General features: G+C 45.3%; 1 protein-coding gene across 1 annotated transcript in view; it reads right to left on the bottom strand.

The window, feature by feature from the left end:
* CABP7 (calcium binding protein 7) overlaps positions 1–17469 on the bottom strand; it is a 93031-nt gene that overhangs the window by 43704 nt on the left and 31858 nt on the right. The window contains exon 2 of the mRNA XM_044288531.1: positions 14856–14999. Coding sequence (XP_044144466.1) covers positions 14856–14999 — 144 coding nt within the window. The remainder of the gene's footprint in view (positions 1–14855; positions 15000–17469) is intronic.

The raw sequence follows: 17469 nt of genomic DNA on the forward strand, positions 1-17469 counted from the left end.
TGCACGCATAGTAAAACTTATCTAATAAAAAATGACAGGCAGAGGCAGGCCACGCCGCAGGGGCCGTCGTGTTCGTGGTGCTGTGATTTCCACTGGCCCTGGAATAATGCCCAGTGTTCAGAGGCCACGTACCCTGAACCCAAAAAATTTGGAGAACATAGTTGACAGGACACCCAATCTTCAACAGCTTCCGCTACGAACCTTGACGCACCATCCTCCTCCAGCTCAGCTTTGGTCACCTGCTCTCAAGTTACCACTCTCCCTGCCCGCCACCACCACTACCACCACAGCCACCACAGCCGCTTCACATGATCCCTCAGAGGAGTTATTTACACATCAGTTGGATGAAATTAGTGATGCGCAACCATTATTGACAGGGGATGTAGATAACAGGGATATGTCTCAGTCAGGCAGCATTACACACATGGACGTACAGTGTGATGATGATGATGTTGTACCCGCTGCTGCTTCTTTTGCTCAGGTGTCAGATACAAGTGAAGTGGTTGATGATGACGATGTGTCCATGGATGCCACGTGGGCGCCTGCTCGAAGAGAAGAAGAAGAGGGGAAAGTTCAGAAGGGGAGACAGAGAGAAAGAGGAGACGAGTTGGAAGCCGGGGAAGGTCGTTGCAAGGAGCAAGTGGCACAGTCAGACAGCATGTATCGGCACCCGGGGTCAGCCAGACAGCACACCAATCAACGCATGCTGTTGCCACCACCAGAATGCCGTCATTGCAAAGCTCAGCAGTGTGGCATTTTTTTTGTGTGTCTGCCTCTGACACAGCGATGCCATTTGCAACCTGTGCCAAAAGAAACTGAGTCGTGGGAAATCCAACACCCACCTAGGTACAACTGCTTTGCGAAGGCACATGATCGCACATCACAAACGCCTATGGGATCAACACATGATGATGAGTAGAAGTAGCACACAAGCTCAAAGTCACCATCCTCCTCCGGGTCCAGCATCTTCAGCCACGTCAACCACTGCTGTCCTCCTTGCCCCCCTCTAAACCACCCGCCACTCCACCTCTCACCTTCAGCAGTTCCATCTCATCTGCCCACAGTCAGGTGTCTGTAAAGAAAATGTTTGAGCGTAAGAAGCCAATGTCACAGAGTCACCCCCTTGCCCAGCGTCTGACAGCTGGCTTGACGGAACTCTTAGCCCGCCAGCTTTTACCATACCAGCTGGTGGAGTCTGAGGCCTTAAAAAAATTTGTCGCTATTGGGACACCACAGTGGAAGGTACCTGGACTAATTTTTTTTTCTAATAAGGCAATCCCAAACCTCTACTCAGTAATTGAAAAGGAGGTCATGGCATCTCTGGCATACAGTGTTGGGGCAAGGGTCCATCTGACCACTGATACCTGGTCTGCAAAGCATGGTCAGGGCAGGTATATCACCTACACTGTGCATTGGGTCAACCTGCTGATGGCTGCCAAGCATGGAATGCGTGGCTCTGCAGCGGAGTTGGTGACACCGCCACAACTTGCAGGCAGGCCTACTGCCACCTCCTCTACTCCTCCTACTCCATCCTCTTCCATAACCTCCTCGGCTGAGTCCTCTTCTGCTGCGGCGTCTGGCTGCACATCAAATGAATCCCCCCAGCTCCCCAGGGGCTATTCCACATGCCGGATACAACAGTGTCACGCTGTCTTGGGGTTGACTTGCCTGAAAGCAGAGAGCCACACCGGACCAGCACCTCTGTCCGCCCTGAACGCACAGGTGGATCAGTGGCTGACCCCGCACCAACTGGAGATCGGCAAAGTGGTGTGTGACAATGGAAGCAATTTGTTGGCGGCATTGAATTTGGGCAAGTTGTCACATCTGCCGTGCATGGCACATGTGTTGAATCTCATTGTACAACGCTTTGTGTCTAAGTACCCAGGCTTACAGGACGTCGTTAAGCAGGCGAGGAAGGTGTGTGGCCATTTCAGGCGTTCCTACACGGCCATGGCGCACTTTTCAGACATTCAGCGCCGAAACAACATGCCAGTGAGGCGCTTGATTTGCGACAGACCAACACGTTGGAATTCAACACTCCTAATGTTCGACCGCCTGCTCCAACAAGAAAAAGTCGCCGAGTATTTGTATGACCGGGGTGCTAGGACAGCCTCTGCGGAGCTGGGAATTTTTTTGCCACGTTACTGGACGCTCATGCGCAATGCCTGTAGGCTCATGCGTCCTTTTGAGGAGGTGACAAACCTAGTCAGTTGCACCGAAGGCACCATCAGCGACCTCATCCCATTTGTTTTCTTCCTGGAGCGTGCCCTGCGAAGAGTGCTGGATCAGGCTGTAGATGAGCGGGAAGAGGAAGAGTTGTGGTCACCATCACCACCAGAAACAGCCTTGTCATCATCGCTTGCCGGAGCTGCGGCAACGCTGCAAGAGGAGTATGAGGAAGAGGAGTCAGAGGAGGAATGTGGCTTTGAGGAGGAGGAAGACCAACCACAGCAGGCATCCCAGGGTGTTCGTTGTTGTCACCTATCTGGGACCCGTGGTGTTGTACGTGGCTGGGGGGAAGAACAGACCGTCAATGACATCAGTGAGGAGGAGGAACGGGAAATGAGTAGCTAGGCATCCAACCTAGTGCAAATGGGGTCTTTCATGCTGTCATGTCTGTTGAGGGACCCTCGTATAAAAAGGATGAAGGAGAACGACCTGTACTGGGTGGCCACGCTACTAGACCCCCGGTATAAGCAGAAAGTGGTGGAAATGTTACCAAATTACCGGAAGTCAGAAAGGATGCAGTAGTTCAAAACCAAACTAAAAAATATGCTTTACACAGCTTATAAGGGGGATGTCACAGCACAATGGGAATCTAACTGGGGAAGAGGTGAAAGTAATCCTCCTCCTACCACGACCACGGCGGCAAGGACAGGACGCTTTACAGATGTGTTGTTGATGGAAGACATGCAGAGCTTTTTCAGTCCAACACATCGCCACAGCCCTTAGAGAACGACTTGACAGACAGGTGGCAGCCTTAGAGAACGACTCGACCGACAGGTGGCAGACTACCTCGCCTTAACTGCAGATATCGACACTCTGAGGAGCGATGAACCCCTTGACTACTGGGTGTGCACGCTTGACCTGTGGCCTGAGCTATCCCAGTTTGCGATATAACTTCTGGCCTGCCCCGCTTCAAGTGTCTTGTCAGAAAGGACCTTCAGTGCAGCAGGAGGCATTGTCACTGACAAAAGAAGTCGCCTCAGTCAAAAAAGTGTTGATTACCTCACCTTCATTAAGATGAATGAGGCATGGATCCCGAAGGGACTGACAGTAGGGGATACGTTTAACTAACAAACGGCCTGACATGCCTTGGCCTCAAAATGGTCCCCACGCTGCTGTATTTAATGTCTGCATACCGGATGACTTTCGTGAATTCTCCGCCACCAACTAGGGTCAAGCCGCAATGTTTTAGTCACCTTTCTGCCTTGAAAACATCAATTTTTCTGTCCGCTGCTATAACAGCGGCTGTACATGCCTCATTTTTCTGGCCTCTGGTGCTGCACTGTGGCTGCAAAAACAAAACAAAAAAAAAAGGCACATACAAGTGTCAATTCCCCTTTCGTGATCGTTACCTTGTTGTGGTGAAGGGGCTTGCGTATCACATTGAAACGATCATCACCTCTATGAGTGTGTTGGCAATGTTGCCACACCCCAGATGATAAGGCCGTTGCTTCATTATGATCAGACCAAAAGCGAACAGGTTCGGCTGGATGTTTTTTCATAGAAAAAACTTAAATTTTTGATTTTTTTTTTAAGTTGTATGGGTCGGTTTTTAATACATAAAATAAAAAAATCATAATAAAGTCTCTTAATAGTTTATTAGAAATAATGCAGACAATTTAAAAAATCCCCAACAATTCCAATACAAATCAAGTACAAAGCTCAGAACTAAATTATTGCAGGATGTCGTAATGGTTCGTTAATTCGACAATAGTTAATCAATTCGACACACGTCCCCGGATAGGGGACGTAACAGGGATTAAACTGATAGGAATAGTACTAGTTAAGACACCACTCATATAGGGTGTCACAGCACATTGCTCCGTGCACGCGCAGTGCCCCAACTTGGGAGTAAAAGGACCGACCAAGCTGCTTTTTCCATCTCCCGGTTCCTAAAATCAATTCAGTTTGGTGTATCAGAGTTTGGTCTGTCACTGTGAAGGCAGTCGAAGGTACCCGGTCAAATTTTTTTTTCACAAAAGGCAATCCCACCCTGATATGGGACGTAACAGGGATTAAACTGATGAGAATAGTACTACAGAAAATAGCACTCATATCGGGTGTGACAGTAAATTGCACGGCGCAGACGCAGTGACCGTGGAGTGGATTCAAACAAAGGGGAGGGAGCCAGCATTTTTTTAACCATCTCCCCATTTGAAAAATCTATTTAATAAATGGTCCCCAGATTGGGGATGTCACGTAACAGGGATTAAACTGATGAGAAGAGAGAACTACAGGAAATACCACTCATATCGGGTGGAACAGTAAATTGCACGGCGCAGACGCAGTGACCGTGGCGTGGATTCAAACAAAGGGGAGGGAGCCAGCGATTTTTTAACCATCTCCCCGTTTGAAAAATCCATTTAATAAATGGACCCCAGATTGGGGACATAACAGGGATTAAACTGATGAGAAGAGAGAACTATAGAAAATAGCACTCATATCGGGTGGGGCAGTAAACTGCACGGCACAGACGCAGTGACCGTGAATTCAAACAAAGGGGAGGGAGCCAGCGTTTTTTTAACCATCTCCCCATTCGAAAAATCAATTCCATTCACCTTTCCGGGACCCTTGGTGTTGTACGTGGCTGGGTGGAGGAAGAAACCTTTAATGACATCAACGGGACATGGCTAGCTTGGTATCCAACCTTGTGCAAATGGGAAGTTTGCGGTTGGGCAAATGGACTGTTTGCGGTGCATTAAAAGGGGAGTTTGGTCTGTCAATGTCTGTGAAGCGGGCGTAACCCTTACACTACCTAATCGATACAACATCATAGCTGATCGTATACACACACTGGATGTTTTAAACAACGTCAACTATGTAATTTTCCCTTACAATACCCAGCGAAATTAAGAGTAATTCATAACGGGACTTCCCTTTTTTTTGAGTCACCACAACAGGCATCAGACTGGATGGATCAAATGGGCATCTGAAATTGTGCTTCACTATGATTGGAGGGATAGGAGGGGGGGCCAGGCTGGGGGAGAACGGCCGGAGGTTAGAGGTTCGCTGACTAGTTTGGGCGGATCAAGAGTGGGGGAGGGGGGGGGGACCCACCTTGCAGGAATGTTTTTTTTTTTTTTTTCTTCCTTTTTGTGAGAGATGTCCACTAGAATTGTAGCTTGGAACGTCAGAGGACTTGGGGAGAGAGTTAAAAGGCAAGCGATTATGGACGCATTAAAAATATATCTTCCAGCAATTATCTGTATAGTAGAAACTCACCTAACTAGGGAAACCTTGTCCCGCCTGACAACGGGATGGCAGTCCCAATCGTATCATTCTACCTTTAGTGGCTCCTCCAGGGGTATTTCGGTTCTTATTCATAACTCCATAGATTTTACCCTTATAAAATCTCATATAGATGCCCAGGGCAGATTTATTTTCTTGCATGGCAAGCTTAATGGTGATAGTTATATCCTAGCCTTTTTCTATATACCTCCGCCATTTTCAATGTACCTACTGCTTCAGTTAATGCTCTTTTCTGAAAAGAGACCAGAATGCCGCTTAATCCTGATAGGGGATTTTAATGCGGTCATTGATCCTAATAAAGACAGATTTTCACTTGATGTGGAAAAGGGGAGGTATCCTTGTAACTCCCCGCTGCCTCAATTCTGCTCTGAGGTGGGAGTGGTGGATATATGGGAACATCTTGGTGGAGGAAAGAGAGTATACTCCTGTGTCAGTAGGGGGGGCAGAGCAATGTCTAGGATCGATCTAGCATTTACTAATGAGAGCAATCTGAGTAATATCTGTAAGATGCGAAACTATGTAATTTTCCATGGGAGTTTTGCCATGGATACCCCTCCGGCATGCCACAGTCCAGGTGTTAGTCCCCTTGAAACAACTTTTCCATCACTATTGTGGCCAGAAAGAGTCCCTGTGGGTTTTAAAATTCGCCTGCCCATAGAAGTCAATGGCGGTTCGCCCGGTTCGCACGTTCGCGAACATTTGTAGAAATTCGCGTTCGCCATTCGCGAACGGAAAATGTTATGTTCGCGACATCTCTACTAATAACACACAAAGAATTAAATGTTACCATGTTTTTATTGAACACACCATGTAAACATTGACAGTGCAGGTGGAAAAAGTATGTGAACCCTTGGATTTAATAACTGGTTGAACCTCCTTTGGCAGCAATAACTTCAACCAAACGTTTCCTGTAGTTGCAGATCAGACGTGCACAATCGTCAGGAGTAATTCTTGACCATTACTCTTTACAGAACTGTTTATGTTCAGCAATATTCCTGGGATGTCTGGTGTGAATTGCTTTCTTGAGGTCATGCCACAGCATCTCAATCGGGTTGAGGTCAGGACTCTGACTAGGCCACTCCAGAAGTCGTTTTTTCTTCTGTTTAAGCCATTGTGTTGTTGATTTACTTCTATGCTTTGGGTCGTTGTCCTGTTGCAACACCCATCTTCTGTTGAGTTTCAGCTGGTGGACAGATGGCCTTAAGTTCTCCTATAAAATATATTGATAAACTTGCGAATTAACTTTTCCTTAATTTTTCGCTAACAGGGATGTTAGCATATGCCAGAGACTTTTGTAAGTCTTTAGCTGACATTCTAGGATTCTTCTTCACCTTATTGAGCAGTCTGCGCTGTGCTTTTGCAGTCATCTTTACAGGACAGCCACTCCTAGAGAGAGTAGCAGCAGTGCTGAACTTTCTCCATTTATCGACAATTTGTCTTACCATGGACTGATGAACAGCAAGGCTTTTGGAGATACAAACCGGATTCCCAAAAAGTTGGGACACTATACAAATCGTGAATAAAAACTGAATGCAATGATGTGGAGGTGCCAACTTCTAATATTTTATTCAGAATAGAACATAAATCACGGAACAAAAGTTTAAACTAAAATGTACCATTTTAAGGGAAAAATATGTTGAATCTGAATTTCATGGTGTCAACAAATCCCCAAAAAGTTGGGACAAGGCCATTTTCACCACTGTGTGGCATCTCCCCTTCTTCTTACAACACTCAACAGACGTCTAGGGACCGAGGAGACCAGTTTCTCAAGTTTAGAAATAGGGATGCTCTCCCATTCTTGTCTAATACAGGCCTCTAACTGTTCAATCGTCTTGGGCCTTCTTTGTTGCACCTTCCTCTTTATGATGCGCCAAATGTTCTCTATAGGTGAAAGATCTGGACTGCAGACTGGCCATTTCAGTACCTGGATCCTTCTCCTATGCAGCCATGATGTTGTGATTGATGCAGAATGTGGTCTGGCATTATCTTGTTGAAAAATGCAGGGTCTTCCCTGAAAGAGATGACATCTGGATGGGAGCATATGTTGTTCTAGAACCTGAATATATTTTTCTGCATTGATGGTGCCTTTCCAGACATGCAAGCTGCCCATGCCACACGCACTCATGCAACCCCATACCATCAGAGATGCAGGCTTCTGAACTGAGCGTTGATAACAACTTGGGTTGTCCTTGTCCTCTTTGGTCCGGATGACATGGCGTCCCAGATTTCCATAAAGAACTTCGAATCGTGACTCGTCTGACCACAGAACAGTCTTCTATTTTGCCACACTCCATTTTAAATGATCCCTGGCCCAGTGAAAACGCCTGAGCTTGTGGATCTTGCTTAGAAATGGCTTCTTCTTTGCACTGTAGAGTTTCAGCTGGCAACGGCGGATGACACAGTGGATTGGGTTCACTGACAATGGTTTCTGGAAGTATTCCTGAGCCCATTCTGTGATTTCCTTTACAGTAGCATTCCTGTTTGTGGTGCAGTGTCGTTTAAGGGCCCGGAGCTCACAGGCATCCAGTATGGTTTTACGGCCTTGACCCTTACGCACAGAGATTGTTCTAGATTCTCTGAATCTTCGGATGATGTTATGCACAGTTGATGATGATAGATGCAAAGTCTGCAATTTGTCGCTGGGTAACACCTTTCTGATATTGCTCCACTATCTTTCTGCGCAACATTGTGGGAATTGGTGATCCTCTACCCATCTTGGCTTCTGAGAGACACTGCCACTCTGAGAAGCTCTTTTTATACCCAATCATGTTGCCAATTGACCTAATTAGTGTTAATTAGTCTTCCAGCTCTTCGTTATGCTCAAATTTACTTTTTCCAGCCTCTTATTGCTACTTGTCCCAACTTTTTGGGGATTTGTTGACACCGTGAAAATTTGAATCAACTTATTTTTCCTTTAAAATGATACATTTACTCGGATTAAACGTTTGATCTGTCATCTACGTTCTATTACAAATAAAATATTGACATTTGCCATCTCCACATCATTGCATTCAGTTTTTATTCACAATTTGTTTAGTTTCCCAACTTTTTTGGAATCCGGTTTGTACTTTTATAACCCTTTCCAGCTTCATGCAAGTCAACAATTCTTAATCGTAGGTCTTCTGACAGCTCTTTTGTGCGAGGCATCATTCACATCAGGCAATGCTTCTTGTGAAAAGCAAACCCAGAACTGGTGTATGTTTTTTATAGGGCAGGGCAGCTGTAACCAACACCTCCAATCTCATCTCATTGATTGGACTCCAGTTTGCTGACACCTCACTCCAATTAGATCTTGGAGATGTCATTAGTCTAGGGGTTCACATACTTTTTCCACCTGCACTGTGAATGTTTACATGGTGTGTTCAATAAAAACATGGTAACATTTAATTCTTTGTGTGTTATTAGTTTAAGCAGACTGTGATTGTCTATTGTTGTGACTTAGATGAAGATCAGATCACATTTTATGACCAATTTGTGCAGAAATCCACATCATTCCAAAGGGTTCACATACTTTTTCTTGCAACTGTATATGGTGTAATGTATATGTAAACATGTGTCATGATGCCGCATGTCCGCCGTATGGACCTGTTGTAGGGAACCTGTTGTGAAAAATTTGTATCCCACCCCGGGGCATAGCTATTGTGTGAGGGCATTAAGGTGGCAAAACTACTTTGTGGGATATCTGTAAAGAATTAATCAAGGCAACTGGACTTACTGTAGATTTCTTGAAAACGTTTCAAGAACTCTACAGTAAGTCCAGTTGCCTTGATTTATTCTTTACAGATATACCATGACCTGGATAAATGAGAACCTCCACAGACATACTTTGTGGGAGTACTAAGGGGGCATGACTACTGTGTGGGAGGACTAAAGAGGCATAACCACTGTGTGGAAGTACTAAGGAGGCTTATCTACTGTGTGGGAGTACTAAGGGGGCATGACTACTGTGTGAAAGGACTAAGGAGGCATAACTACTGTGTGAGAACACTAGGGGCGCATAACTTCTATTTGGGACAACTGATGGGGCATAATTCACTACCGTTAAGAGGCACTAAGGGGGCAGCAGGTACTAAGGAAGCATTCAACTGTGAAGGGGGCACTAAAGGGGAATAACTACTGTGTGGGGCAATAAGGGGCCATATAGGGCCTGGGCAGCATACTGTAAACTAAGGTGGCAAAACTACTTTGTGGGAGTACTAAGGGGGCATGACTACTGTGTGGGAGGACTAAAGAGGTATAACCACTGTGTGGAAGAACTAAGGAGGCATATCTACTGTGTGGGAGTACTAAGGGGCATGACTAATGTGTGGAAGGACTAAGGAGGCATAACTACTGTGTGAGAACACTAAGGGGGCATAACTACTATGTGGGACAACAGATGGGGCATAACTCACTACCATTAAGGGGCACTAAGGGGGCATCACTACTGTGTGGGGCACTAAGGGGGCATACAGGGCCTGGGCAGCATACTGTAAACTTGATTATTCCTCCTGTCCTGCACTAGTAAGCGTTTTATTTTCATATTTTTACACAACTGAGAGGTTGGGAGTAGATCCGAAGTCGATTCGTTCTAACACTTTGTTTTAATGCTGTACGGAGACCATATAGCATTAAAATGTATTGCTTCTGTTGAGGAAAAAAAAATGTCACACAAAGTCACAAGAGACTTCGGTGAATGAATTTGGTATTCGTTTCTACATCTTTAAAAACATTTCAAATTAACAATCCGAAGTCGAGTTTGGTACCGAGGTACCAGCCGGTACCAAATCCGACTTCGGAGTCCAAATTTGAAATGTTTTTAAAGATGTAGAACTGAATACCGAATTTATTCACCAAAGTCTCGGGCAACTTCGGTTGAAACAAATTTTGCCTCAAAGCAGGCAATGTATTTTAATGCTTTATGGAGACAGGTCTCCAATATATATAGGAGGCTGTAGGAGAGGCAACGTCACAGTCTTCTCCCTGCTAAACAAGCACACTGCCGTACATTGTACAATGGCTGTGCTTTGTATCACAGCTCAGCCCCATTCACTTCAATGGGGTTGAGCTGCGCCTAGGCCATGTGACCGATGAATGTGACGTCACATGGCCTAGCGCCTAAGCAGCGAGAAGGCTGCGCCGCTACTGCGAGCACTGTAGCCTTCTCAAACAGCTGATTGGCAGTGGTCCCAAGTGTTGGACCCCCACTGATCAGATACTGATGATCTATTGAGAGGATGGGTCATCAGTATAAAAGTTTTGGAAAATTCTTTTCAGTTAGGCTTATTCAAAGTATCCACAATAAATAAGCCACGCAGCTTAAACTTTTCCTGCTACAGAGCAATCTAAATCCATACTATCATGTAGTAGTACATAAAATAATTAAACTGCGCTGCTGGAGGATGCGCCTAATTTGTGATGAGGTGCAGGCCATGTCATAAATTAGGTACATCCTCCAGCAGTCCATGCACCTAAACAGAAATTTATGACTTCTGGCTTCATTTGCACCAAAAATCAGGTGTAACTGAAGATAAATTTGTCTCCAGTGCTGACCATGCCCTTTTCCTGCCCTTGCCATGCACCTTTTTGGAAAAGTGGCGAGGGTGGATTAAAAAGAGACATTTGAGACTTTTTTTTAAAGGTTGCATTTAAGAAGTCACAAACACACAGCTTGCGACTTTTTACAGCTAATTTTCTGGCACAAGGGAGTTGACAAATGTCCCCCTTATTTCTGTTACTTCTGTATACAGCATGTTGCAGTATACTCATTTGGGTTGTCCAGTTGATCCATAGGGCCATAGACGCTATTAGAAGGGCAATGAAGTTGTGGTATTAGAAATAGTTTGGTGAGTCGTTTGTAATTTTTTCTTCTCTGTATAGCAATATAATGGCTCTGCTGGGTCAAGGGGTCAAATTCAATGTTTTTTTATCCTGCTGTATTAACTCTGCTGTGTTACAGGCAGGCACATGGATGGCTACAGCAGCTATACAGCTCTATATTGCTTAAAGGGACAGTGCTGCAGCGGGTGTCTGCCTTAAAGGGGTTGTGCCACTAATATAAATGTATCCGATCGAACAGATATTGCTGTTATATCTCCAAATACCAACATTTATCAAAACTGTCTAAGGCTACTTTCACACTTGCGTTTTTGCCTGATCCGGCGGGGAACAGCAAAAAAGCTTCTGTTACTGATAATACAACCATCTGCATCTGTTATGAATGGACCAGGTTGTATCATCTTTAACATACACAAGACGGATCCGTCATGAACTCCATTGAAAGTCATTGGGGGATGGATCAGTTTTCTATTGTGTCTGAGAAAACTGATCCGTCACCATTGACTTGCATTGTGGGTCATGCCGGATCTGTTTTACTCCGCATCCCATGACGGAAAAAAAAACGCAGCTTGCTGCGGTTTGCTCTCCGGAATGGGAATGCAACTAACCGGAATGCATTTTGGAGCACTCCGTTCTGTTCATTTAGGTTTTTCTCCGGTATTGAGATCCTATGACAGATTTCAGTCCCGGAAAATATAAACGCAAGCGTGAAAGTAGCCTAAGGCCTGTTTTATGTCTGCATTTGACAGAATCGGCAGGCTGTTCTGGCCAGGAACAGTCTGCCGGATTTCCGTCTGGCCCCATTAACTACAATAGGAATCGGTGGAGATATATGCTGAGAATCGCCAGACAAAAACCACTGGCATTCTATGCCAGAACAGCCTGCCAGAAGGCAAAACGGAACACATATGGAATGTACTCTGTATGTCTTCCGTAGCCGTTCCGTTTTTGCAGAAACATCTATGAAATTCTATGGCTCCATTCAAGTCAATGGGTCCGCAAAAAAAACGGAACACATATAGAATGTACTCTGTATGTCTCCGTATCTTTTCTGTTTTTGCAGAACCATCTATTGGAAATTTTATGCCCAGCCCAATTTTTTCTATGTAATTACTGTATACTGTATAAGCCATACGGAAAAACGGAACAGAACCGGGAACACTACTGAAACAAAAAACTGAATAACGGACCTGTTAAAAATGGCCTGCAAAACACTGAAAAATCTATACGGTCATGTGCATGAGCCCTTAGTGTCACATGTCAGGACACATGTCATTGCCTAAAGGCATGATGGGACAGCAGTCACATAACAAACCAGGAAGTAAGATTAAGGCTACTTTCACACTAGCGTTTACGTTCCAGTATTGAGTTCCGTCATAGGGGCTTAATACCGGAAAAAAACGCTTCAGCTTTGTCCCCAATCATTGTCAATGGGGACAAAACTGAACTGAATAGAACAGAATGCTCGAAAATGCATTCCATTCCGTTTAGTTGCGTTCCCAGACCGGAGAGAAAACCGCAACATGTTGTACTTTGCTTTCCGTCCTGGAATGCGGAGCAAGACGGATCCGTCATTACCCCCAATGCAAGTCAATGGGGACGGATTCGTTTTCTCTGCCACATACTGCCACAATAGATCCGTCCCCCATTGACTTTTAATGGAGTTAATGACAGATCCGTCTTGGCAATGTTAAAGATAATACAACCGGATCCGTTCATAATGGATGCAGATTGTTGTATTATCAGTAATGCAAGTGATTTTGCTGGACCCTGCCGGATCCATGCACACGACAGTTGTTTTTTGCGTCCGCTAAAAAAAACTGATGCGGCGCCCTGTTTTTTTAGAGGATCCGTTTTTTTTTTTTTTTTTACAGATCCCTTGTAATAAATGCCTATCCTTATCCGCAAATGTGAAAAAAGTAGGACATGCACTATATTTGTTGCTGAAGGGAAACACGGACAACGGACGCGGAACACAAACGGATGTACTATCAGCATTTTTTGGCTGACCCATTAAAATGAATGGGTCCCCATCCTATCTGCAAAAAAAAAGAACGGAGGCCAAGAAAAAGTTGTGTGCATGAGGCCTAAGAGAAAACTGCAAATGAGGTCAATTTGACAAAAAGAAAAAATGGGGGGAAAATATCCAAGTAGGAATGGGAGCTGGAGTAGTTGATGAAAATACACTTTAAAGTGAAAAGTAGATTATGGCACAACCACTATTAAGGGGTTCTGCAGTTTTTTCAAACTGATGATCTAGCCTCTGGATAGATCATCAGCATCTGATCGGCGGGGGTCAGACACCTGACACCCCCGCCGATCAGCTGTTTGAGAAGGCAGCGGCGCTGGCAGTAGCACCGTGACTTTCTCGCTGTTTACCACAATCCCAGTGACATCACGACTAGTATCAATGGCCTAGGCGGCCTGGGCAGGGCTAAGCTCTGTTCACTTGAATGGAGCTTAGCCCCGCTCAGGCCATTGATACTAGTCGTGACGTCACTGGGCCAGCGGTAAACAGCGAGAAGGCCGCGGCACTACAAGGCTGAGGAAGCCTGAGTTTGGGAGGACCCAGCGATGCTTGAAGAAGAGGGGTGTCGCCGGGTCAGAGTCAGGACTGTTGGACCATATCCCCCCAAGGTATTTTGGTGCACTGGTCACAGCTAGGAGACTGTCTGACCGAAGCCGAATACCGCAGTGTGAACACTGACCTAGAGGTGAGTTAGGGAGACCTCTGTATAGTTAACGCCTAGCCAGGCAAGTGTTTGTATTTTTGTGTTGATGTAACACGTTGTGAGGTGAAGCTGCAACTTCATTGTGCCAAGTGACGCCAAACTTGGAAGTGTGATGTGCTGTGTGACAAATAAAGCACTGTTTGAGCTTGAAAACCACCCGTTTGATGAGAAGTCTGTCATTCTACACTTTATTCACTGTCTTTAGGACTGCAGTACAGCACTCGACTATCTCCGCAGTCCAGTCGAAGTCAATGGAGCGGTGGCCATGTATGCTCAGTACTGTTCGATTCACACAGGCGGCTCGGAGAACCCCGTTCTTGTAATAGGTAGAGGGCCCAGTGCTCAGCTCTCCCTCGGTGATCATACATTTATTTACTAACTAACTTGTAGACAGATGATACATGTTGTTTTGTGCCAACAGAGGCATCCGTCAAAAAAGTATGCCATGCAGTATAGCTATATTTATTTGCTAAAGAATGGGAATCAATGGGCAATGTATGTCAGTGTATATCTACATACATACAACTATGCAGTGCATGTGCCAGAAGTGTATATTTCGGGAGCATTTCCTGATGTACACCTCCGACATGCAAATGCATATGGAAGCAGAGCCTGCGATATAAAAGAAGAATATATAAGACACACTGAGAGTTTTCTAAGAACACACAAGGTGATTTATAGATGTGTAGACTCACAGAAACTACTGTCATAGTCCTATCCACTGGGATCAATATATGGAGACTACATTATGCTGGAGGAAAGTATAAACCGAGTATTTAGTTCCATTGTAAAGTATAAAGATGAAGTACAGATAATGCTCCCAGGCCTTACCATCCATATCCAGCCTCTGTATAATGACCTCCAGTTCCACTTCATTGGGCATGTACCCCAGAGACCTCATTGCTGTGCCCAGCTCCTGCTTGGAGATGAATCCATTTCCGTCTCGATCAAACACCTTGAAAGCTTCTCGAATCTCTGTGTAGACAAGCAAAAGAAGGTTAACTGTTTCCATCCCGTTAGACACCTAGAAGATATGACTTTACGCTGCTTAGTCATCACAGAAGTGCAAAATATTGTCCTTATAAAAGTGCAAATTAATGACAAATATACATTAAAAGAGCCATTTTACATTTAACGGTAGTGTTCTTCACAGGATTACCGAGAAGTACAAAAGAACTTCTGCCTCCATGATCTCTACTTTCTATTCACATCTGCGGCACTGAGAACCTACATTGAATATATATATATATATATATGCAGACCGCATTCCAAATTATTATGCAAATTGGATGTAACTGTCATAAAGATGTAATTTTTGTTTTTCAATTAAACTCATGGATGGTATTGTGTCTCAGGGCTCTTTGGATCACTGAAATCAATCTCAAACACCTGTGATAATTAGTTTGATAGGTAAGCACAATTAAAGGAAAACTGCTCAAGGTCTCATTCATGACCGTTGTTTTGGTCCACATTCGAGCTGCAGTTTTTGCGGCTCGGGTGCGGACCCATTCACTTCAATGGGGCAGCAAAAGATGCTGACAGCACTCCGTGTACTGTCCGCATCCGTTGCTCCGTTCCATGGCCCCGCAAAAAAAAATATGACCTGTCCTATTCTTGTCTGTTTTGCGGACAAGAATAGGCAGTTATATCAATGGCTGTCTGTGCCGTTCCTCAAATTGCGGAATGCACACGGACGCCATCTTTGTTTTGCGGATCCGCAATTTGCGGACCGTAAAACACACAACGGTCATGTGCATGAGGCCTAAGATGAACGTCCCACATTATTAATCAGGCCACAGGTTTCAAGCAGTATAGTGTATTACTGTAGTGCAGCGGCGACATGAAGTGCACGGCGTCATAGCAACCATGACGCCGTGCGCTCCTGCTCTGAACAGGAATCCAGCCCGGCATACCACGGACCGCTCTCGTTCGGCCTAAGGGTACTTTCACACTAGCGTTTTTCTTTTCTGGTACTGTTCCATCCTAGGGGCTCAAAAATAACTGATCCGTTTTATCCCCATGCATTCTGAATGGAGAGAAATCCGTTCAGGTTTTATCTCCGTCCAAAATTCCAGAACACTTGCTGGAATGCCGGATCAGACATTAATTTACATTGAAATGTATTAGTGATGGATCCGGCATAAAAATACTGCAATTCCGGATCCATCCTTCCGGTCTGCGCATGCGGACAGACGGATCCATTCTTGCAATGCATTTGTGAGACGAATCCGTATCCGCTGTCCATTTGCATGCAGATTGCCTGATCCGGCAGGCAGTTCCGGCGACGGAACTGCTTGCCGGATCACTCTGCCAAAAGTGTGAAAGTACCCTAAGAAAGCTGCTGCTAGAATGCCATTACAAAGCAGCAAACAGGTATTTGAAGTTGCTGGTGCCTCTGGAGTCCTGAGAACCTCAAGGTGTAGGATCCTCCAGTGGCTTGCAGTTGTGCATAAACCTAGTATTCAGCCACCCCTAACCAGTGTTCACAAGCAGAAACAGATGCAGTGGGCCAAGATATACATGAATACTAATTTTCAAACTTTCTTGATTACTGATGAGTGCCATGCAACCCTGGATGGTCCAGATGGATGGAGTAGTGGATGGTTGGTGGATGGCCACCATGTTCCAACAAGGCTGCGACATCAGCAAGAGGTGGCGGAGTCATGTTTTGGGCCAGAATCATGGATTGAGAGTTAGGAGACCCCTTTAGAGTCCCTGAAGGTGTGAAAATGACGTCGCCAAAGTATGTAGAGTTTCTGACTGACCACTTTCTTCCATGGTACAAAAAGAAGAACCGTGCCTTCCATAGCATATTCATCTTCATGGATGACAATGCACCATCTCATGCTGCAGAGAATACTCATAGGCTGTTATGGGCATAAAAAAATGAGAAATTCATGGTGTGGCCATATATATATATATATATATATATATCTGCTGTGTCCCATTCTACTGTAGTTGCTTCCAGTCTCTGCAGTACCAGGAAGTAGCTTGGTCTCGTGACCACTGCGATCAAACACCTGCCTTGAAGGGGTTATCCAAAACCTATAATGCCCCCCCAAATCCCGGGCTCCTCACACAGATTGTACTTACCTCGCTCCCAGGCACCTGCGTCGCTTCTGATGCCGACACGGCCGCACTGCATTTCCCCGTTGCTGGATGAAAACATCCAGCGTTTGAGGGCAGGGCAGGCAATGGCAGGCTGCGACGAGAACAAGCCTCCCTAGCGTCACCTGCAATGCTAGGGAGGCTCATTCCCGTTGCAGCCTGCTATTGGCTGCCCCCATCGACAGATGTTTTCATATGCACAACAGGGAGATGCAGCGGCGGCTGTGCCTCCATCAAAAGCGACATAGGTGACCGGGAGCGAGGTAAGTACAATCTGTGTTAGGGGCCCGGGCATATGTGGACCATTATAGGTCTTGGATAACCCCTTTAATACAGT

This window comes from Bufo gargarizans, chromosome 1, assembly GCF_014858855.1.
Source record: "Bufo gargarizans isolate SCDJY-AF-19 chromosome 1, ASM1485885v1, whole genome shotgun sequence".
Classification (NCBI taxonomy): Eukaryota; Metazoa; Chordata; class Amphibia; order Anura; family Bufonidae; genus Bufo; species Bufo gargarizans.